This window comes from Natrix helvetica (assembly GCF_964273705.1).
Source record: "Natrix helvetica genome assembly, chromosome: 1".
Taxonomy (NCBI): Eukaryota; Metazoa; Chordata; class Lepidosauria; order Squamata; family Natricidae; genus Natrix; species Natrix helvetica.
In genome coordinates, this window is record NC_138548.1 from 128,159,074 (window position 1) to 128,182,721 (window position 23,648).

The window sequence follows — 23,648 nt, forward strand, 5'->3', positions numbered from 1 at the left end:
AGAGAGAGAGGGAGGGAGGGAGGGAGGGAGAGGGAGGGAAGGAGAGACAGAGTAGGAGAGGGAGAGGCAGAGTTGGAGGGAGAGGGGGAGAGGAGAGTAAAAGAGAGGCAGGGAGTAGGAGAGGGGAAGAGTAAGAGAGGGAGAGTGGGAGAGGAAGAGTAAGAGAAAGAGTAGGAGAGGAGAGTAAAAGAGAGAGGGGAGAGAGAGGGGGAGTGTTGGAGGAGAGGGAGAGGCAGAGGGAGGGAGAGAGTGAGTGAGAGAGAGAGAATGAAATATATTTCACAAGAAATACAATTTAAATTGATTCTAGTTACGAATGTTGTAACATGATGCACTCCCAGCTTATTCCTTAGGCTTAGACAAAGCTTCACCTCTGGGTTGCCCCAACAGAAATTTACTTTTTGCTTCATTTTTGTGATGAAGAGGAGTATAGATTTATCCCCCCCACCCCGCCCAGCATTCCTATCGGTATCTCCAGTATGTTTATAGTATTCCCTAAAAACATGCTTATTTAGAAAGAGAAGAATCACACGAAGGTAGTTCAGGCAGGCCCAGGGGAGGGAGGGAGGGAGGAGCAGCGGCAGCCCAGAGGGTGAGCCAACCAGGCAGTCCCTTCCACTCTCCGTGGTGCCCGCTTGCGGAGCTTGCAGTTGGGCATGGGGAGGATGGCTTGAACCTCGCTGTCCGATTGGCATCCAGAGCACCAGAGACCGGGGTCGGAATCACCCACCATCACCGCGAGAGCCTGGTTGGATGGGATGTACGGTGAATCTCGGGTGCTGTGAGGGAACCCCTCGCCCCCCGCAATCTTTGGCGCCCCCGAGGCGGGAAGAGCAAACCCCAAAGCAGCCGGGCAAAAGGAAGGGGAAACAGCTGCCGAGGGTAAGTAGAGAGAGCCGTGCGGCAGCGTGGAGACCCGCTCCAAGCCACAAGAGGAGGCGCGTGTGAAGCCAACCGAGGGAAGCAGCCGGGGGCGGGCAGAGGCTGGGGGGGGGGGGGGCGCAACAGGGAAACTAAACGGGAAGTTTTCTCCCAGCCTGGAAAGAGGTCTGAGCGGAGAGGAGGAGGAGAGTCGACATCTAGATCGCCTTAGAATCGTCCTTCTGTCGTCTTGTTGTTGCGTCGGCATAGGGACATAGGAGCCCACTCGGCGTTGCTTTAAAACGTCGCAAGTCCCTAGAGAGGAGCAGGAGCCGAATTATCCGAGGTAGCGTAGGAAGAAGAGGAAAATAATAGTAGCAGGAAAAGGAAAGAGACGAGGAAAGGGGGCTCTTTCATATGTCCGATGCGGGGGGGGGAGAAAGTACAGGTACTTTCCTCAACTTACGGTGAGCCCCAAATGTATGTTGTTTAAGTGAAAAATTTGCTGAGTGAGTTTTGCCCCATTTTACGATTTTTCTTGACGCATTTCTTAAGCGAATCACGGGGGTTGTTAAAATTAGTAACACGGTTGTTAAGGGAATCTGGCTTCCCCATCGACTTTGCTTGTCGGAAGGTCACAATTACACGACTCCAGGATATTGCAACCGTCATAAATGTGAGCCAGTTGTCAAATCTAAATCACGTGACCATAGGGATGCTGCAATGGTCATAAGTGTGAAAAGTGGTCATAAGTCACTTTTAAAGTGATGATGTATCTTCGAATGGTCACTAAATGAATGGTTGTAAGTCTGGGACTACCTGTAAAAGAAGGGTGAGGCAGGGATCCCTTGCACAAGGACTGGACAGCCATTTGTCTGAAATGGTACTGTATAGGGTCTCCTGCTGAAGCAGGGGGTTGGACTAGAAGACCTCCAAGATCCCTTCCAACTCTGTTATTCTGTTATAAGCATCCTTCTCAAGAACTATTGGTTTGTTTGGCATGTGGCCCTGGGGTTTCATTGGCAGTGTGCCTCAATGGCACATTCCTCCCTCTCTTTGTTAGTGGCACGCAAGGTAGTTTGAGTCGGGGGAAAAAGTATTCTGTTGGCTACTTCAGAAATGCCCCAGTGAATTACAGGATTCTCTATGCTTATCTGTGCCACATGTTTAAATGAATAAAAACGGATGGTCAGGCATAGGAAGCATTTATCTGAAGCCCGGGAAGAATTAAAATATAATTGGGAGCAAGTTTCTCAGCTGATTCTAAATTTTGGGTTATTTTGTAGTTTACACAACTTTGGACATTTTGGAATACCTCTTCTCCTCAGGAGAGACGGTCTTACCTAACTTTTTAAAGGCAGTTCAGGACTTTTATTTTTCAGTCCACCACCAAAGAGCTGTTCCATCCAATCAGCTGTGCTTCATTTTACCTTGTTGTGTTTGAATACTTAAAAATAAAAAGGAATTGTGTCACTTTTTTGTACACTGTCGTCAGCACAATTGAAAAACTAGAATCAAACATTCAAATAAATATATGAAGATAATTGACTGGTAATCAACTTTGCAACCTCCACTGTTGTGTGTCTTATTCAGCTTTCAGTGACTGGCCAGGTGTGATAAATTACAGCAGGGGTCTCCAGTCCTTGGTCTATGGGCCAGCACCTTTCTCCATGGAACAGGTCCCCAAAGGTTGGGGGGGCCATTGAATTACAGCATCGTCTTCCCTTCATGGCTAGGAATGGTAAATATTGTGCCACATCTCTTAGAGAGATGGGTTCAGACAGATTGCAGTATAGGTGGCTCCTGACATATTTTTGGGGGACAGTGTTAGGGAGGTTGAACGAAGTCCCGTCCTTTGTGTCATTACTAGTCCTCAGCTCTTTCAAAATATGAGAATCACAGTGATTGTTCCTTTCCTTAGATAACCGGCATTTAGGAAGAAGCAAGAGTCCAGAATAAAAAGGGGACTTTAAGGAAGGGAAAGGAGATGAGCTACCAAAAATGTGAATAAAGCACAATATGGCAGCATGGCATATAGTGCTGGCAAACATGTGGAACGCAGAAGAGTCGATCAATAAGCAAGAGTTCTTATTTAGAATTTTAAAGGTGAAATGGTGGCCCAATTTCCTCGCCAAACAAAAGAACACATGTGAGAATGTAAAGTTTAAGTTGCATCCTCATAACCATTGTATAGTCCTTAATATAATTGGTCAAAACCTCTAATGATGATTTAAAACACTAGAATCGTTTGGTCTGTTGGTTAAGGCTAGAAACCAGGAATCAGTGAGTTGTCGTTCTGCCTTAGGGATTATAGCTGGTTGGGTCACACTGTCTCTCAGCCCAACCCACCTCACAGGATTGTTGTGTAGAAAACAATAGGAGGAAGGCATATTAGGCATGTTTGCTGCTTTAAGTTATTTATAAAAATAAATAAAAGTGGGTTAAAAGAAATCTCCCCCCCCCAAGTAATTTCTCTTTTGGAAGTTTATGGGCATCCCTCAATTAAAAAATCTGTTTGATAAATAGCTTGCCTACAGCCACTGGGAAAGAAGATCCCAGGATGTTTTAATTTTCCTGTGGTGCCCTATCAATTTATGCCATATAATGATGAGAGATCCAATGGACAGTGACCATGTAGTACAGAATGAACTACGTGGGCCTTAAAATTTACCTCAGAAGGAATACTTCATCATGTGCACAGATTCTGAAGGTACCACTGTTAAAAGGACTCCAGTCTAGATAGAGCAGTTAAAAAAGTATTGCCAGAGGTTGGCAACTGCTAACGTTAGGGCAGTTTGTTGTAATACATATTTCATTCTTTTTCCTTGACTAAATATCATCAAAACATTGGAAGTACGGTAAGTAGAAAGGCATTGTGGTATGATTGCCTTTACCTGGGGAGGTCCGGATTCAAAACCAGGTAGTATAGGCAAGTTGTCTCTCTCTTCCTTTTTAAAAATATCCTATCTTTCAAGGCTGTTTGAGAATAAAATGGTCTTTATTTAGGTATGCAGCTCTGAAGAACATTGGGGTGAAGCCAAGATAAATAAAACCTACAAAGGGAGCAGCTGCTGAACCCGCCGAAATGCTCATAAAGTATCTATGAGACTTTTAGTTTAATCCTGTGTAGAGCTGTGGAGATCCTATGTAGAGCTATTTATGCACATGCCCACACACACACACACACACACACACACACACGCCAAATATGTTAAGAAGTGTTGTTGCACAATGTCCTTCAGGAATGCATAGAAAATGAAAGGTGTGGGGTTCTTTTTGATGGGATCAAGGGAAACATTTGAGAAGATTCTTGGCAACCTCCGGCTACCTTGTCCTTTCTCCTGATTAAGCCATCCGTGGTTGTGGGGGAGTTTCAGGGAATACGATCACCTAGGGAAACAGCCTCCGAGTCATTAGCAGACAAATATGATCCTCCACACTCATCACTTTGCTTATTATCACACATTATGCAGCATTTATCTGTGTGCAAACGGAAACCTACAGGCAATTGGCATGTTGCCCTCTCAGGTACTTACAGCGAATTCAGGTTTTTCCCCCACAATTTGCTGACCAACATGCCAACCCATCTAAAAAGCTCACACCATAATTAGAATGCCACCAGATGCCCTGCTAAGTCACTTATTGTATAGTTCAATGGTTGGTTTCATGCGTTGCATGCAAAAGTTTAAGCCCTGGTTTCCCCAGGTGCAGATGGAGCAAAGTGTCTACCTGAAGGGTGGAGAGCTACTACCAGCCTGTGCCAGCAATACTGAGCTAAATTCTGATGAGGTCCAATATGACAGCATTGCCTCTATCAAGGTTCTTCTACTGCTGATCTGGGACTCTTCTTCAGAAGAGTAGGACAAAATGATTGGCATTGTAGATGTCCAAGTTTGACCACAAAAATCCCTCTCAGTTAATTCTGAATTGTTTCACATTGCTGTGTTTAATTTTCAAAAGCAAGCATGAAGTGGCATCATCAGTGCCAATTTACAGCCTGTTTAGTTCAATCTGCTGTTGTTTCTGTATGATTTTTCTTAATAAAGAATACAGTAAGCAGAAATCAAGGAATGTTTCCCCTGGGTGGCACAATGCAGTTGGGCTAATTTCCTGCAATTATGCTATTAGCTTGAGTAATCTCAGGAGATTTATGGGATATTTAACTCTTTCCTTGCCTATCTAGCATTGCCCCATAGAAAGGATCCTAAAGCCTTGCTCAATGTTGACAAACTGTTGATAACTGTGAGAGTGCTTACTGTATATGGAGACACTTACAAGCCATGCTTCTCTGCATGTAGATGTAGTTCACAGATTGTGTTTCCTGGAAGGCAAGAAATAAATAATTTAAATAAAGAAATAATAGTCTTCGTGCTCTGATTTAGTTAGTATTCTGTTCATTTGAGAATCTAGATTCTTCCTGCTTGAGTGGGATTTCTCCTCTTTGGCACAAGAACAATCTTTTTTCAAATTATAAGGGAGCTTTTGTGTTCAACCAGATTAGCCAAGATATTTATATTGCGGTTGAAAGCATTAACTGATAGAACTCTCCTTCTTACTAAGAGCGCTATGCTCAAGAACAACCTTGGATATTTATTCTGCGCCAGGAAAGAACAGAATGGGAAAAAGATAACCTTAATCTGTACCAAGCCAAGAATCTGCTTTGAACTTCAAAGCTAATTCTGAGTCAGTGCCAAGTTAGCCATTGAATGTGTGCAGAATGCCTTGTCCCCTTGCCAAGAAACATCCTTGGCCTGTCCACACAATTAAAGTATCAAGAAGTCAGGTGGTGCCACACTTCTGGCACCAGATGGCATATTTCTGGGGCAGCCTTGATTTCTATATATTCTACCCTCTTGATTTAGCATTAGGCAACTGACATGCTAGCTAAGAATGCTGATTTGTCTGTCTGCACACAGGCTGGGCACATCCCCCACTCCGAGGCATCATTGGCTTGTTATGAGATTAATTTCACTGCTTTCTGATTAATCTCAGCCTGACGTTCCTTTTTTTACTTTGAGACATCCCATTTGCTTTAGAAATCATTAGGATCCCCCTTCGCTTATGGGAAGGGTGACCAGAGAAGAGAAAGAAGGATATATAGAGACACAATCAGTGTATCAGAACTACTGTGTCTTCAATATTGGGCCTCTCGGATAAAATAAAAAATAGGAAAACCATTTCTTTTCAGAAGATGTTAGTCTTAAAACCAATCCCCGCCCCCGTGTCAATTTATGATAATTAATGAATTAGAGTATAAATATAATGAAAGATGAAGGATATTTATTATATATAATAATATATAACAATAAGATGTTACAAAAATAGAAAAATGTCTAGAATGATAACTATATACTGTGTTGTGGCCCAGCAGGATCCGGTTGAGCTGCTGATGGACTCGGATAGCAAGGAACCATATGAGTCTGCCCTGGATGATGTGGAGGACCCTGTGCAGGGTTCAGACTCAGAGCAGGGACCAGAGAGGCTGGTTGGCCACCAGGAGGCACCTGAGGCATGGAGCAGTGGGGAGGATCAAAGGGAGTTTGTCCCTGATGCTAGATTGAGAAGGGCTGAGAAATGGAAGCAGCAACTCCGTAGGCAGATTCACAGAAGATGATTAAGCACAGGTGGTTGTGGATTGGCCCCTCCCAAGAGAGATTATAGGTGAGGCATTGGGAGGGGACATTTGCAGGAAACAAAATCTATCTGTGTATTCTAGCCGTATCTGTTCGTTTGGACTATCTGCGTTGCTTCATTTGAACATGAGTTGTCTGGGCCCTCAGCCAAAGGATTGGTTATTTCAGTAATTAAACAGTGGCAAACAGCCAAGCCTGTGTTCTGGTTTATTCACAGGCGTGGGGTGGTGGTGTTCAGAACAATAATGTATACATAATAGTATATATAAATGTAAAAAAACTGGAAATAAACCGGTGTAGAGTTGATGCAAAGTTGAAACTGTGATGTAAAATGAAGAAAACTGTATAATAATAATATTAAAAAAGAGATAAAATAAAACCTAGGAAAACCATTTCTTTTCAGAAGATGTCAATCTTAAAACCAACCCCTGCCCCCTGTGTCATTTTTTTAAAATTTCTGTCCAGTTGATCAGATTATCCAATTTCAGATACATGTTCTTTCTTTTGAATTCTGTTCAATAATGTCCTATACTAATAGATTTGCAATTGACCAACCACACTCAGTGAGTAGTCCTCAATGGAATTATATCTATATGGAAGGAAGCATGCAGTGGGGTAATTCAAGATTTGGTTTTGGGCCCAATGCTCTTTATCATCTTCATAAATGATCGATAGAAGGGGATAGGAGGAGAACTCATCAAATTTGTAGATGGCACCAAGATGCGGGAGGGGGGTGGTATTGCTAAACTTAGAAAGATAGGCTCAAGATCCAGAAGGATCTTGACAGACTTGAACACTGGGCCTTAAATAACATGCAGTTCAGTGGTGAAAAAAGTAAGGTCCTGATATGGGTGCTACATCACTGGAGATTTGCAAAAATAGACTGACAACAATTTGACGGGGATGGTAAGGTTTCTGCCTTGACCAGGGTGTTAGACTAGAAGACCTCCAAGGTCCCTTCCACCTCAGTTATACTGTTAATGGCTTAAAACTGGAACATTAAAAATAAACAAAATAAAGGCTTGATTTTGGTTGTTCAAGCACTAGTTATTCAAATTAATGCAATCAAGCCCAGAACTGAAAAATCACCTAGTGATTCAAAGTGCTGATTGTTCAAAGAAGCAGAAGAAACAGTAAATCATATACTCAGCTCATTCAAGATCATATAAACTGATTATAAATGACATAACATACCGGTAGTTGCCAAAATGATTCACTGGAACATCTGTAAAAAGTATCATGTGCCAGTAATAAAAAAATTGCAAAAACATAGAATTGAAAATGAGCAGATTGAAATATTGTAGGACTTCCGAACACAAACTGATAAAGCCTTGGCTCATCACACATTAGATTTAACTGTGATTGGGAAAAAAAAGAAACTATAGATAATTGATGAGGGGACTATCAGGGGAGAGAAAAATAGGAGGCAAAGAATTTGAGAAGATCATAAATATCATGTTAAAATTATGACATACACCGGTCATGATGGTCCCAATATTATCTGTGCACTGGGTGCCATACCCAAAAATCTTGGACAGCACTTAGGAAATCTGGGCATTGACAAACTTTCCATCTGTCAATTACAGCAGTCCACACTGCTTGGATCTGCACATCTACTATATTGATACATTACAATCTCTTAGATTCTTGGGAAGAACTTGAAGTGTATGAAGGCCAAAGCCATTATAAAGAATTGGCAGCTTTGATTTTACATTATTGTGTATATAATATCATCGTAATTATCAAGGTGAAGAGTGGATGATAAATTGGGAGTAGGATTCACAAGCACACACAGCTTCTACAGTATACTTTCTGGTTTTACCTTATTATTTTGTTTTGTTTTTAAACATTTTTCTTCTTTTATGGATATTTTATGATGAGATTGTTAACTGTCTACAACCCCTGTAATTGGATGGCATATTAATGAAGTAAGTAAGTAAGTACACACGTAAATAAAGATTTTGCTAAATATTATTCCTGAGGAAGCTTCTCTTTTCTGTTTTGACTAAAACCTATCGTTCTGTTTTGCAAAGCTACACAGCAAAGATCTATTATCTCAGAGAAAACTATTCCACCTTTATGTTTTTGTTATTGCTTTGTTCCTTTTCAAGTAAATTTATTTCATTTGATGTGGGAAAATTAAACAGCTACAATTTTCATCAAGATTTCTTTGCACTTTTTTTCTTTATTCTGATTTATCTTCCATATTGCTTTCTCATCACCTGCCTGCCATAACACTGTCATTCATTCCTTCCGTCCCTCATTCCCTCCCTCCTTCCAGATTAAATCATTTCCTTTTGATAATGCAGAACTTTTTGTATTTACTGAATTGCTTTGCTTTTTAAACAATCTTAGAGAATAATTAAAAACTCGTTTGGGAGAATAAATGATGCCAAAGATTGCAATAGAAAGCCATCTTGAACAGAATCATCACTTGACTGTGACTTATGATTTTACTGCTGGCTTCTCCATTAACTCTGATTGTTGGAAGCCGGTCTGTGAAGTGCACAAATGGTGATCATGAAGGACATTAAGGTCTGGTTACGAAGCACCAGAGTTTCAATCACATGGCCGTGAGAATGCCTCACCAACATCATTGTTATAAAGTTACTTTTTAAGCATCTTCATAATTTCAAACTGTTGTTAAGCAGGACAGTTATTGCGAGTTCTACTTGTAGAAGATTCTCAGGTTTGAAGCTGTGGACAGAATTACAACAGCTGCCCCGAGAACTAAAAACCTGCAGAGTTTTTCATCATAAGAGCTAAATCTTTATTATAAAAGTAAAGTCGGGATCATCTTTAATAGTTCGTATTCTTTGGTAGAAATCTTATTCCATACTTTGCAGCCATGTTGTCCACCTCCAGACCACTTGAGTACAGTATTTGATAAAGTTTTGATTTATGGAGGAGAATCAAAATGAGAAACAAAGCATTAAAGTAAGAGAAATATCCCATTAGGGGTGTGGCCTCCTAACCAGGTAAAGGTAAAGGTTCCCCTCGCACATACGTGCTAATCATTCCCAACTCTAGGGGGCAGTGCTCATCTCCATTTCAAAGCCGAAGAGCCAGCGCTGTCCTAAGACATCTTCGTGGTCATGTGGCTGGCATGACTAAACACTGAAGGCGCACAGAACACTTGTTACTTTCCCACCAAGGTGGTTCCTATTTTTCTACTTGCATTTTTTACATGCTTTTGAACTGCTGGTTGGCAGAAGCTGGGACAAGTAACGGGAGCTCACTCCGTTACACGGCGCTAGGGATTCGAACCACTGAACTGTCGACCTTTCTGATCGACAAGCTCAGCGTTTTAGCCACTGACTGAGGATTAACTTTAGAGGATTAACCACTGTCTACGCCAGCCTGTTTACAGTCACAAATTACTAATCCCTCCTCTAAGTGTCTATTTTCTGCAACAGATCTCAGCTAGGTAGGATTTCTCATTACCTTGCCTCCTCCGCCATTTTCTAAAATGTGTTATTTTCTTTTCTTTTCAGTTTCTCAGTGAAAAGCAACGTGGCTCTATCTGCCACAGTTATAAGCACAAAAGAGAAAGAGGGAGAGGGAGAGTTATTATGGTGGCGAGAGTAATGTCATAGATATCTTTTCATGTGTCCAGGTGTCCATGATTAGCTGCCTTGAGTGCCCATACAAGTATGGTAGTCCAAAATGTACAACCACAATTGAGCCCCAAATTTAGGTTGTTAAGTGAGAAATTTGTCTTTTCTCCATTTTACAACTTCTGCTGCCACATTTCTTAAGTGAATCGCTATGGTTGTTCAAGTAGTAACCCTGTTGTTAAGTGAATCTGGTTTACCCCAGATTGACTTCGCTTGTCAGAAGGTCGCAATAGGAGATCATATGACCCTGGGACACCGCAACCGCTATTCAATGTAAGTCAGTTATCAAGCATCCAAATATAAATCACATAACTATGGGGATGCTGCAATGGTCGTAAGTATGAAAAATGGTTACACAGTGACTTTTTTCAGTGCCGTTGTAACTTCGAGCGGTGATTAAGCGAACTGTTGTAAATTGAGGACTACCTACCGGTATAATCTCTACCCATCCATAGATTAATTCCCTGCTTTGGTAGCTTCTGAATATTCCCATCACAGATGCATGGACCGCTATTGCACAGCCAGAGAACTTACTTGCACTCATTCTGTGCAGTGCTTGTTTTGCAGCATGAAGGCTCTTCTCCTTTGCTACAGTGGCTCAGCTGTTTTCACTGCACTTCGGTAATGTGATGCACTGGCAGTGGACACACATCCACTTCATTGCCTGTATTAAAAAAAAAGGAGGCCTTTGAGCATCAGCCAGTGGGATGTTGATGTTTCCATTGGCCTTCATGATAGCGTTTATCTTTCTTAAATCTAGAAGTGGAAAAAATGAAGCTGTGCCAGCACGAGATGACCCAGGTGTTAAACCCAGTGGAAAAACAAAGGAACGGAACTCTGAATGACAGCACAGTTGCACTGTCAAATTAATAAAACGTTCAGGTCAAAAACTCATTGCCATTGCCATGCCTTGAATTTGATTCTTGAGTTTGCCACAGATTTCCCATGTGAGTTTTGTTTCCTTTTTAAAGCTTCAACAAAAAGAAAAATGAAGGGATTATTTTGCTATTAAACTGGAGACACTGCTACTCTTCTGATCCTTATGCTGTATTGGCCCACTAATGTCTAAACAACATTTGGGGATCTGCTTTGCTGTGCAGCACACTCACATAATTTTTGTTCCTTCAGTCAAGTTTAAAATGTGGCTCGCGAGCCGCGGCTTGCCGACCACTGGCCTAGGGGGAACCAGTAAACATGAGTATGAAATGCATGGCTGACTCACTTCCATTTCAACAAGTTCCTTTAAGGCAGAGGCAGGCAACTCTTATAATTGCTGCTGTACTTCAATTGTTTTCAAATTGACCTCTGAGGAACAAAGGGCATAATTGCTGATGTGATAATATTTTCTGGAGAGTGCAGGGCTAAACATGTGGGGCTATTTTAGGAATTCTATAGGAAGAAACTATTCATTCAATCTCAACTATTCATTCAATCTAACCCCCCACGATTATATTTTCAGAAAATTGTAATTTGCCACTGAATATTAACAGCATAATTCTGAGAGACTTTGGCGGCTACAGTAATGGGATTTAGAGCCTCATGTAGCTAACTATGAGATGCTAAGTGTGATTCATTCATTGATTCATTCATTGATTCATTCATTCATTCAGTGCCATCAAGCCATTTTTGACTCCTAGTGACCATAAAGATAGTCAACGCTAACCATATGAGAAAAAGATGGCATTACAGATGGGGCAACAGGGGTGGATTCTTTAGTAATGGGCCTTCTTGATATTTTCTGCATGTTTCTGTCCTCCCACCACATCACATCGGGCATGACCTAATATATGTGAATACATAAGAGCTTAAGTAAGTGATGGATTTAGAAGAATTCCCTACCCTGTGTAATATCAATGAACAGACAAGTAAAACTTGTAAATGGTTTAGTATAAACTGGGTTATACAACAACCTTGAAGAATAATAGAGATTCAAGCATAGTTATTCCATTGTAAGTCTGGTGACTTTGTTTGGATTCTCCTTGTCTGATAATATACAGATCTTAGCATTGTAAAATGTACAACATAGCTTAACAAAATAATTGCCAAAATTGCACATCTAAAGAAAGAGTCAGTAACAAAATCAACCCTGAATGTATGACTCAACGTTTTGCAAGGTTTTCTTTATATGTTTGCACTTTAATTCCCATCATTCCCAGCCACTTAGCTAACTACATCCCTTTAGGAAAAACCAACTTACTGTAATAATATACAAACATTCTGATAATGGCTGCTCCCAGATCCACCCCAAATGGAAAGGAATTCTATAAAACCTTGTATCAGCCTACATTTTTAGTGTAAGCATGTCCCATTCTAGTACTTCATGGCTGAAAAAGTGTTCAGAGGAGTAAAACCATTCCAATTATTTCTCTAGTTCAAACTTAGCTTGCCCTCTTGAGGCTTCAAGCTCCAGACTGCTGTTTCAACGAATCAGCATTTTCTCCATGCACCAAACATGTTAGCCATGATGAGACATGATGTAAATCAAGATAATTTCTTCCTCCTTTTTTTGCATTAAATAAGCTGCTATTGACAAGAGAGTTGGCTTGTACCCAAGTCTGCTACATTTTACAGCTTCTATGGCTTTCTTCTCTCTGACTTCAGAAATAAAGGGAATTCCCTTCCCATTTTCCAGGAAAGATTGTGGGGTTTTTCATCTTAGACTGACCCAATGCAATCAGTTAAATGTAGGTCATCTGCCTCCCAAACTAGACTGGCTATTTATTCCAACTTATAACTTGCATGATCTGGATTTACCATGTATTTTCAACTGTACATTTTTAAAAGGCCAACACTCCCCTTCCTCTGTAATTCCAGAAAACTCAATTTTAGTAAGCATTCTAAGATACTTACTTCATAATGAGCTGTGGTGGCGCAGTGGTTAGAGTGCAGTACTGCAGGCTACATCTGCTGCCTGCCGGTTGCCTGAAATTTGGTAGTTCAAATCTCACCAGGCTCAAGGTTGACTCAGCCTTCCATCCTCCCGAGGTGGGTAAAATGAGGCCCCAGATTGTTGGGGGCAATAGGCTGACTCTGTAAACCGCTTAGAGAGGGTTGTAAAGTAGTGTGAAGCTGTATATAAGTTTAAATGCTGTTGCTATTGCTATAATGCAGTGGTTCTCAGAGTTCTCAGAGTGTAGCACCCCTGAGTCCCTGAGACCCTTTCAGGGGATCCACAAAGTCAAATAACTGTATCTTCTAAAATGTCTTAATTTTAGTTTCTAATACAGTACATATCGTTAGATATAATCCACATAAACCAAGGCTGTTTGAAGTTCTCAATCGTATTTTAAGAATGCAAAAGGTTTCTGAGATTAACATTTTTTTAGATTTTTTTTAATTTTTGAATAAAAACAGACAAAAACCCACACAAAAAACCCACAAAACCATCTTCCATTACAAATTGTAGAAAGTATGTCGATTGGTTACAAAAACCTCCGTGCATCCCTTCCACAGTCATCATTTACAATTCATACCAAATCATATATTTTAAATCAAATATACTTATATATATTACTATCATCGTACTTCAACCTTCATTTCACTATAATTGTTTTTACATCCTTTTATATAAAATATTCCAGATTTAAAGCAAAACCACATAATGCCATTCCATTAGCTCTTCCCAATATCATCTTTATAACATGTTCTAAATAAAATTTGGTTATATTTAATAACAGTTTCTAAACCTCCTTTCGTAGTCACCATTTGCAATTATATATCAAATGTCCTCTTATCAAACCAATACATATATATGCATTATTATCATTATCAATCAATTATTTAACTGTATCCATTATCACTTCATATTTTACATAATGCTCTAAATTTAACTACATTTGACTTAATTTTTTATTATAAGCTTTCATTACATCAACCTGTGTCTTTCCAGTAATAGTGCAGTCTTATATCTCTTGCCATTTGTGGCATTAGTATTCTGGTTATTTCCTTAGTAAGTTTTGTATGGACTTCTCTTCACAATTTATTGCTTATTGCATATCTTGTATAAGCTCGAAATCCTCCATCTGCTTCTTCGATCAGCTTATCTTTGGTTATCACTAGTGCTTCTGACAAAATTTATCTCCTTAGTTCCATCAATTCTTCTCTCTTTTCTTCTTCTATACTTTGAAATCTGGGGTAGAGCTCCATTCCATCTATCTCCTCTTTCCATATTCCACTCTTTCCATTTCCAACCATGCTCAGTTCACTGTCAATATCAGCAATTTTCTTGTCTCTTTGTTTATTTTTTCCTTCAGCTTTTAGAACTCTGACCTCCACTTTCTTCATTTGATGAACATACTCAATTTTTCCATCAAATTTTACTATTCTACGATCTATGTTCTCCAATCTCTTCTCAATTTTCTCTGTTACTTCTAATAATTTTTGAATTTCAAACATAATCTTTTGCAATGTTGTTTTCTTTTTCATGTTGTGCCATTCTTCCAACTTGCAAACACTGCCACTCTGACATTCAAAACTTTTTATTAAATTTAAAGCAAGTTCATTTATAATCTTTCAAGACAAGGCTTTGTTTTCACTCCACTCCAGCTGCCAATAAAGCTCCTGAAGAGCACCTGTATAAACAACCCATGCTCTTCTCACTATCACTCTCTGTAAACAAGCTGAGGAACTTTGAAATGCAAAGTCAAATGATCAAAGAGAAAAAAGAAAAGACAATATTTCCAAGCCTCCAGCCTCCAAGTGGCAGTGTTACTTCCTTTCCCTCTATTATTACAGCCCTCTTTGTATTCCTTTTATATCTTCTTTATATTCCAGGCTTAAAGAAAATAAAATTATTAAATGGAGCAAAAAAACCCCTCATCCAATCCAGCATTATAAAAATAAGGAAAAAGATTTTAATCCATAGGTATAAAAAAAAAGAATATAAAAAGTAGAAGAAAAACTAACCCGTTAAATTTAAAGATTAGGAAACATTTGCAAAAGTTCCATCTGTAAAAGAAAATTTTAAAAAAGGATAACACTCTGTCTAATGTAGCTTAATTTCGCTGCTTGTTCTCTTCTGTTTTCAAATTTAATTTAGCTTTAATTTTTTTGGGGGTAGTCTCTTTTATAATAATAAGATTTCCTCACCAGATGGACACACTTTCTCTTTCTGTTTTCCTCCCATTCCAGAGGTGTCCCAACTTCAGCAGCTTCAATGGCTGTGCTTCTGTTGCTGGCAAAAAGAGATTTTCCTGGATCAATCAGAGACTTTTTGTGGTGGCCTTGAGATCAGCAGGACGTACTCTTCCCTGTCACCATCTCTTTGGGATGGTTTAGGTCCAAAAGCAAAAGTATCGACTGTGATCTTGGAGCTCCAAGATTGCATGTCGTGTTGTTGCGACGTCAGCTCCTCCTTCCTGAGACAAACATTTTTGAGAATTGTTGAATGAATAATCTGGGGAAATCCAGGATTTTAGCTGCTGCTGGCATCACCATCACTAAACTTGGTATTACTATTATAATACCCAGGTGCTCAGAATTGCTGCAGATGAGACGGGCAGCCATCAAGTGGATGGACGGACGGACGGATGGACGGGTGGATGGATGCCCAGAGTAGCAGCATCAGAAAGTAAACCACCCAAAACTAATCTGGGCCACAGCAGTAACTGCACAACAGAAGTTACTTTGGACCAAAGTTCACTAGAAAGGATCATGAAAGGAGTAGGGTAGCATTAGGCTGTTTTGGTTTAGTGGTTAAGGTGCCAGGCTAGAAAGCAGGAAACCATGGGTTCAAGTCCTGCCTTAGTCATGAAAGCCAGCTGGGTGACTTTGAGCCAGTCTCTTTATCTCAGTCCAATTCACCTCACAAGTTTGTTGTTCTGGGGAAAATAGGAGGGGGAAGGTGTGTTGAATATCTTTATCACCTTGAGTCATCTGTAAAAAAGCAGGATACAAATAAATAAATAAAATAAACATTTAGAAATCCTTGAAGCATCCTTTAATGAAGAAACTATTAGAAAATAAAAATGCTGTGTACCTGAGAAGATGGTGGAGCGACCAAGCTTGTCTTGCAAAAGTAGTGTATTGTTATGTCTAAATATATGTACAGTATCTAAGGCAGATATATTTTTGAAACTATGTTGGAAGATTGCCATGGCCCTGTCAGGAATTTTCCACAGAGTGGTGTCAATCTGTAGCATCTTTTCCATCTGATCTTCAGAGACTGCAATCCTTCACTCTGCTTATTTTCTTTTTATTAATAATAATACCTACCATATTTCCTCCATTTCCAAATGGTAGACTAGAAACTGTTTGGAATGAAGATTCTCCTCTGTGTTGCAATATAGAACTCTGAAACCCAAGTTGGATATGAAGTGTGTGGAGCTACTATTTTGTTGTTAGTTGCGAAGTCGTGTCCAACCCATCGTGACCCCATGGACAACGTTCCTCCAGGCCTTCCTGCCCTCTACCATCTTCTGGAGTTCATTTAAACTCACGCCTACTGCTTCGGTGACTCCATCCAGCCACCTCATTCTCTGTTATCCCCTTCTTCTTTTGCCCTCAATCTTTCCCAGCATTAGGCTCTTCTCCAGTGAATCCTTCCTTCTCATTTGGTGGCCAAAGTATTTGAGTTTCACCTTCAGGATTTGGCCTTCTAAAGAGCAGCCAGGGTTGATCTCTTCTAGGACTGACCAATTTGATCGCCTTGCAGTCCAAGGGAGGAGCTTCTCCAGCATATAGTTTAAAGGCCTCAATTCTTTGGCACTCAGCCTTCCTTAAGGTCCAACCTTGACAGCTATACATTGCAACTGGAAAAACCATAGCTACTCTTTACAGTCTTACAAATCTCCATTTACTTCATTTATATCCTACTCCCTGATCCATCCATTTTGCACATATTTCTATGTATCTGTGACACAATGGATGTCAAATGTACTCTTTAAATTCCAAAGAGAAAGACTGATGTTCTAATGGAGTCCAAAAGTGTGTTGGACATTTTGGGGAAGACCATATGGAAGTATAATGGGGTCTCACATCTTCTTGCAAGTGGCCCTTATGCAAGCTACTGATGGTTCTTCTTCAGCAGATATTTTTCAAAACCTGGGCTCAGGAAATGTGTTGAAATAAGCACATCCCATACAGGAACATTCCCTTGTCATGAGGCCTCCTTCTGTATACTTTCCCCAATTAGACCTTCTCAAAAGAGGTGATGTGAAAAGCTTGCACAGTCCAGCAACGCTTTACAAATTGCAACTATTGCACACACAAAAAATCACCCGTATTTATTTCCATAGGGCTGTTCAGTTCTTTTTGGACTTGCAGGGAAGACCCTCTTAAGTGGAAATACTTGTTTAATGAGAATGAATTCAGTGACAAGAAAAATTATGAAAACAGCAAATATGAGTTATGAACCAGCGGACCCTTGCTTTATCAATTTAATTACACGGGATTATACCTGTGCTCTCATAATAAATAACAGAAGCCTTTATGTTCCGTCAAAAACTCCTATGTGCCATTTCTTCAACAGAGCAGATGATTTATAGCCCTGACATCACAAGGATGCCCACCCAGAATTTTGATGTCAGAAATTCTGCCTCAAGACATGATCTGGGGGATTACAAGGACAAATCATGTTTGTAGTAGCAGATATAATTTTTCTTCTGCACACCTGCACTGGAATATTTCCAGATACAGCATCTGTCACCATGCTATTGGACATATTGTTTGTACACTAGTTTCCTCAGGCTTTCCAGGATCCTGTGCATCTGATCCATTCACAACTGATTTCCTAGAAAATTTCACATCTTATTTAGCAAGACTTCCAGCCATATTGCATCTGCAGTGAGCATTTCCAGGCTGAAGATATTGCAGATCAAGACATTGATTTTCACCTGCATTTCAGGTGAATCTCTTGGTGTCCAAATGGAAGATCTTGATGGGGTGGTAGGATGCATGTGTTTGACAAGAATGATGCACCCAAACTATTTAGAGTCACCAAGGTGGGTTTGGACAAGTCATTCCTTAGTTTCATCTTTCTCCAGCCTTTGCCCAAAGCCCCGCACCAGGAGGATGAAGTTTGAATTCCTGCCCCTCCCTCCGACCCACACGTACCTTTTCCAGCTGTTTCAGAGAGAATTTCAACTCTGCTCTTGCCTCGGGTCCTCTGAAGAAGCCCCGCCCAAAAGAGCACCCTCTACTATGAGGCAGGAGAACTGCATGCCTCACCTACGTCAGGAATTTTTAGGCTTTTAACCCTTGCTTAACTCTGCTTGAGTGATCATAAAACACCTAAAGTCATACTAGATGAGGCATGCAGTTCTCCTGCCTCATAGTAGAGGGGGCTTTTTAAGAGGCTTTTTTAAACAGTTAAGCAGAGTCATCCACGGTGAGGCAGCAACTAGCTCAGCCTGACCTCAGCTCTCGCCTTTTTCCTTTTACATTTTTTTTCTTTTCATGATGACAGTGGTGAGGCTGTGCCTCCCCTGCCTCACCTGACTGCACATCACTGAAGCAGAGTAATATTGAAGGTTAGTCTAATGGCCAAACATTTATATAAAGCTTTGTACACTCTGATAAGTGTAATACAGATAGAGGCAGACTTTTCTTTAAATCTCCAGCACTTATTCCTTACCAACATGTTTTAATGTCTCATCAACTTGCTTGTCCTACATTTTGGTTTATATCGCTAATAATAGAAAATTCTGGGATGGTTGCATGAACTACTTAGATCCCAAATCCCTGTGCTCCAAAAGAATAAGGGCTAGTTCAAGATCACCCAAGTGGCTACAGTTATGAGATGTAAATATGCCTAAGAGGGAAAAATTATACTTGGCCAATGAATCAATTTCATCGGTCAAATCTTATGAAATGAAGACGACACTTAATTTGCACGTAGGGTTAACAATTTTAAGATTGTCCCATGCAACAATGCTTCTAATAGTAGATTGATGCATGTAGATCTTCACAGAAGATGATTTTATATGCTGGTTCTTTAGCTCTTTCTTATTTCTGAATATTGGATGTAAAGACTAGGCTCATTCTTATATGGTCCATTGGTCAGAACTATAACATGCAGTTGATTTATTTCTAAAAAACATTTTCTCCTTCAAATTAGCGCACCATAAATGCATCAACAACCAAATTTGTGAAGGAAATTCCTGGTTTGTAGATAACATTCAGTGAGATTATTATTGTGAGCAATTTTTGGGATTCTGTTGGAAAACTTACAAGAGTTTTTCTTTTTAAATAACTTGTATTTGAAATGCAAATGCTGGTCATAATGGATTGAACAGGATTGCGTGGAAGGAAATTGTACAAGTGCCTTATTTACAGTGACTGCCTTTCATTGGAAATCTATCCAAGATGAAAATGGAAAAAAAGATACATCTATGGTAGGCCCGTGTGGGTCACGATCATCATATCCTTTAAACAAACGGGAAAACAGCAGAATTCATTCCAAAATATCAATTAATTCCAGATTACGTGCCTTTCATTAGAATTAAATAAGCACATCGTATCTGCTGCAAACAATCCTTTGGATAACCAAAAGGTTCCAGCAAAGGGATGCAGAAAACTCTTATTCTCTGAGGTCATGTATTGCTTATCTAGGTCACTGCAGCTTGGATGTAGAAGGTCTTAATTTAATAACATAAATATTTTGAGAATAATCTCCTAGCATCAATAATTGACACTATCTACATTGCTTTCAACAATCCCACCCCCTTGTGACAGACAGAAATGTAGCAAGTTAAACACTGGCCATTCATCTTAATTTTAAACCCAGAAAGACACATATTAAAATTCTAGTCTGCCAGGTATTAAAACCTAAGGGCCTTGACCAAGAAAAATAATCAATCTGTCACACACACACCCCTGGGTGCAGGAGCTTCCTTTTGGCTGTTTTTGTCCATCTTTAATTCTTGCATTCTGCCCACCACTGCCTTGGCAAAGGCCTTCCATAATGTTCCTGATCCGTTCTTTAGTTCTAAGTCAGAGTTATCATATTCTTAAAAGGGCCATTGTGATCTCCCAGTTAGATATCCAGTTGTTCTCCTTTCTCTCCTTATTGCCTTATCTCCTGTCACGGATGGAGTTTTTTTATGTCCTGGCCAAGAGCTCTTGTTCCGCCCATTCCCAGGGTTGAGCCTTCTTGCAGTTTTGTTCCCAGTTTCTTTTGAATGGGGCTGTTGCCGCTGGACACCATCCAAGAATGAGGCAAACAGGTCCGATGCCCACTTCCCTTGTGCTCTGCGGAGAGAAGCAGTGACAAGCCCGGGGCTAAAGGAGATCGGCAGCCTGAATCGAAGGCCTGTTTGGCAAGGCACGCACTTTTTCTTCCCCCTTTTCCCAGGCCCTAGAGATGACCTACTTCCATTGTTCACCTTCGTCTATCTCTCTCTCCTAATATTTACAGGTGATTTACTCCCCAACCCACTCTGCTTTCAGATGGATCGTGACAAGGCAATTCCGCTAGGGTTTGTCAGATTAACCTGACGGCCTCTGCAAGATTTGTTGGTGGCAGAGAGGGAACAAAAACTTTGGGTTGTGTAATAGCTGTATGTTGCCACTTCCTTCCCAACAAAGGCTCTGAGCCTTAGCAGCTGCAGGAGAGAAAGGAATGCAAACGGCGGCCTTTCCCAACGCTTACATCTGCGCACCAGAGAAAGCGGCGCTTTGACAGTCTGTGTGGCAGCTGTTAAAATCTCAGAACTTCTGTCTTGCATACTGTGCTTTTGGGGATAGACATGTTTATGATATTAATTCCTTGTTTGATCAATGTACATTCCAGAGGGAATGTTCTAATTGTTGTACCATGTACAAGTAGTCCTTGACTTACAACAGCTCATTTAGTTACCGTTGGAAGTTACAACAGCACTGAAAAAAAGTGACTTATGGCCATTTCTTAGGCTTATGACCATCCCCAGGGCCATGTGATTTACATGTTGCTTGGCAACTGGCTCATCTTTATAACAGTTGCAGTCTGCCAGGGTCATGCAATCCCCCTTTGCAACCTTCTGTCAAGCAAAGTCAATGGGGAAGCCAGATTCACTTAACAGCCAGGTTGCTAACTTAACAACTGCAGTGATTCACTTAACAAATGTGGCAAGGAAAGTCATAAAATGGGGCAAAACTCAGTTAACAAATTGCTTATTTAGCAATGTAAATTTTCGGCTCAATTATGGTCGTAAGTCGAGGACTACCTGATTTACTGTTATCTGCCCCAGATTACAAGGAATATAAGCGTAATAAATAAATCCATACATAAGCACGGACATTTGTATATAGGAAATGTTGTTTATGTAGTAGGTTTAGAAGCCACTTGACCCCAGAATGACTCAGGGTAGCTTATACTTAAAATAGGAAAAGAAGAAAGAAGTGACAAAACAGACTAAATAGCAGTCAATCACGTCCCACAAATGTCATCTCTTAAGGCCTGGGAGAACAGCCAGGTTTTTAATGACCGGCAGAGAGCATCATCCGGGAGGAGACTAAATGAACCCCTGGGCTCCCATATTACTGATCTTTTATAATACCGTGTTTCCCCGAAAATAAGACAGGGTCTTATTTTCTTTTGACCCCCGAAATAAGCACTTGGCCTTATTTTCGGGGAGGTCTTATTATTTTTGAGGTGTAGGAGGCGGCGAGCGTGGTCACCTCATGGCTGCTGCTATGTTGCAATATTTTGGGGGAGGGCTTATTTTGGGGGGGGAGGGCTTATTTTAGTGCATGCGCTGAAAAGCCTGGTTGGGTTTATTATCCGGGGAGGTCTTATTTTCAGGGAAACAGGGTAGCAATACATTTTGTTTTCTTTGATTTGCAAAGGGCACCTATTCTGCTTAAAGCAACAATACTTTATTTTTTTTCCTAGGGAATCTTTTTTCCTTCTTGGCTCCTCCTTGTGGGGTGGAAAGACCTGTGGCTGTTAGAAAAAACCTGTTACTGGGATTACTGCCATAATCCCAGTAACCTTTGAGGTTGCAATTTCCCCACCTCTGCCCAGAAAAAGTGGCCCTGATCTCAGACCCATTTGCCTTTCACGGTGGGATTTGTGCACCAAGTGTAGGTAGTGTGAATAGTTAGGTTTGTAACTGTAGGCAGTCTCCACAGGCCGGACCTACAATTCCCATGACCCCAGGCCACTTGGCTGATTTTGGGTGATGGAAGCTGTATTCCAGGGGAGGCCAGGCCAGGAAGCTCATGAAAATGGGATTCTTGCAGTGGAAACTCCAATCATTTTGTAGGAAAAGGCCTGCTGTTTTCTGTCAACAGCACCTTGACTCTGATACAGCCAGGACCTCCTACATACACACACACACACACACACACACACACAGAGAGAGAGAGAGAGAGAGAGAGAGAGAGAGAGAGAGAGAGAGAGTCTGGTGGTCATCCAGAGAAGAGATTTTAAAAAAGTCTCACAAACCTTTTGGAAAAACAGCTCAATCTACTCAGCCAACACATCTCGCCTTTTCGCACTTCGTGTCACAGTCTTTAAAGAGGTTTTATGTGTATATTTTTCTTCTGGAACTGTTTCAGCTGAACTTCTTTTCTGTTTCATTCTCACATCTAATTCTATGTGTGGAAAAAAGAGAACTGAGGAGGGGAGTAAAAAAAAAAAGCCCCCCTCCTTCTGAGGGAATCAGTGAGGATAAGAATTTTGCTGTTGCCAGACTAAATGATGCCACATTGCTCAATTTTCAGAAATGACCAGTAAGACCTATTTCCATTTTATATAAATAGATTAGCGAACATATGCTTAAAAAGTGACAAAAAAACAGAAGGAACATGTAATGGTGATCCTGTATCTCTATCGTTGATTGAAGCTTGCTATCCTCTTTTAAGATGTTCCCATCAGCTTGATTGTTCTAACACTTTTGTGTACTCTTGGCTGATGTGTTTTTGCTGTCATCATGAAGATGACAGAGAAGAGATGTTACCAAATTGTTTCTGGACAGAAGACTCCTGGTATGACCTATCAAAAGCGATGTGTAGCTATCTTCTTCCTCAGTGGGTTTTCCCTGAGAAGATGGGAAAACAAGAGAGGGCTGCAAGTAGGATATGATGTTCTCAAATCTCTTCTGTAAAACGCTCTTACAAATGAGAGAAAGTACAATATTTAATTTCACCTGGAAGCATCTCCTCTTTCCTACATCACTACAGACTTCAAAATCCAGCTTTAAAATGAATTTGAAGATCAGCAATCAACAATATACAAATAGTGCTTAAATACAGGGGTGGGATTCTACCAGTTTGGACTGGTTCTACTGGTTGTTAAACCAGTAGAATTCCACTGCTGCTTACATGCTATGGCCTTACACAGCACTGAAGGTCTTTTGATATCTTTCAATAAAGATGGGAAAAACACTCCTGATAATGTCCATGGCACAGAGGCCAATGGTACCGTATATTCCGCCGTATAAGGCGACTGGGCATATAAGACGACCCTCTACTTTCAGGCACCCGTGAGCCGGCCGAAGGCCTCGGCGCTGCCGGGCTTTTGTAGTTTGAGCTCAACGCCTTCCTCCTCCAGACCTCCCGCCAGATCTTACTAAGCCATCCCAGTGCTCATCCATCCACGTGCCCAGGCGAGGAGCAC

General features: G+C 40.7%; 1 protein-coding gene across 3 annotated transcripts in view; it reads left to right on the forward strand.

The window, feature by feature from the left end:
• The first annotated feature begins 642 nt into the window (after positions 1 to 642).
• The window catches only part of TNS1 (tensin 1), a 401,394-nt gene continuing 378,388 nt past the window's right edge, over positions 643 to 23,648 (forward strand). For 2 of the 3 annotated variants that reach the window (XM_081935971.1, XM_081935975.1), the window contains exon 1: positions 643 to 882. In XM_081935971.1, coding sequence (XP_081792097.1) covers positions 754 to 882 — 129 coding nt within the window. In that variant the 5' untranslated portion in view covers positions 643 to 753. The remainder of the gene's footprint in view (positions 883 to 23,648) is intronic. The other variant, XM_081935973.1, reaches the window with a different exon arrangement.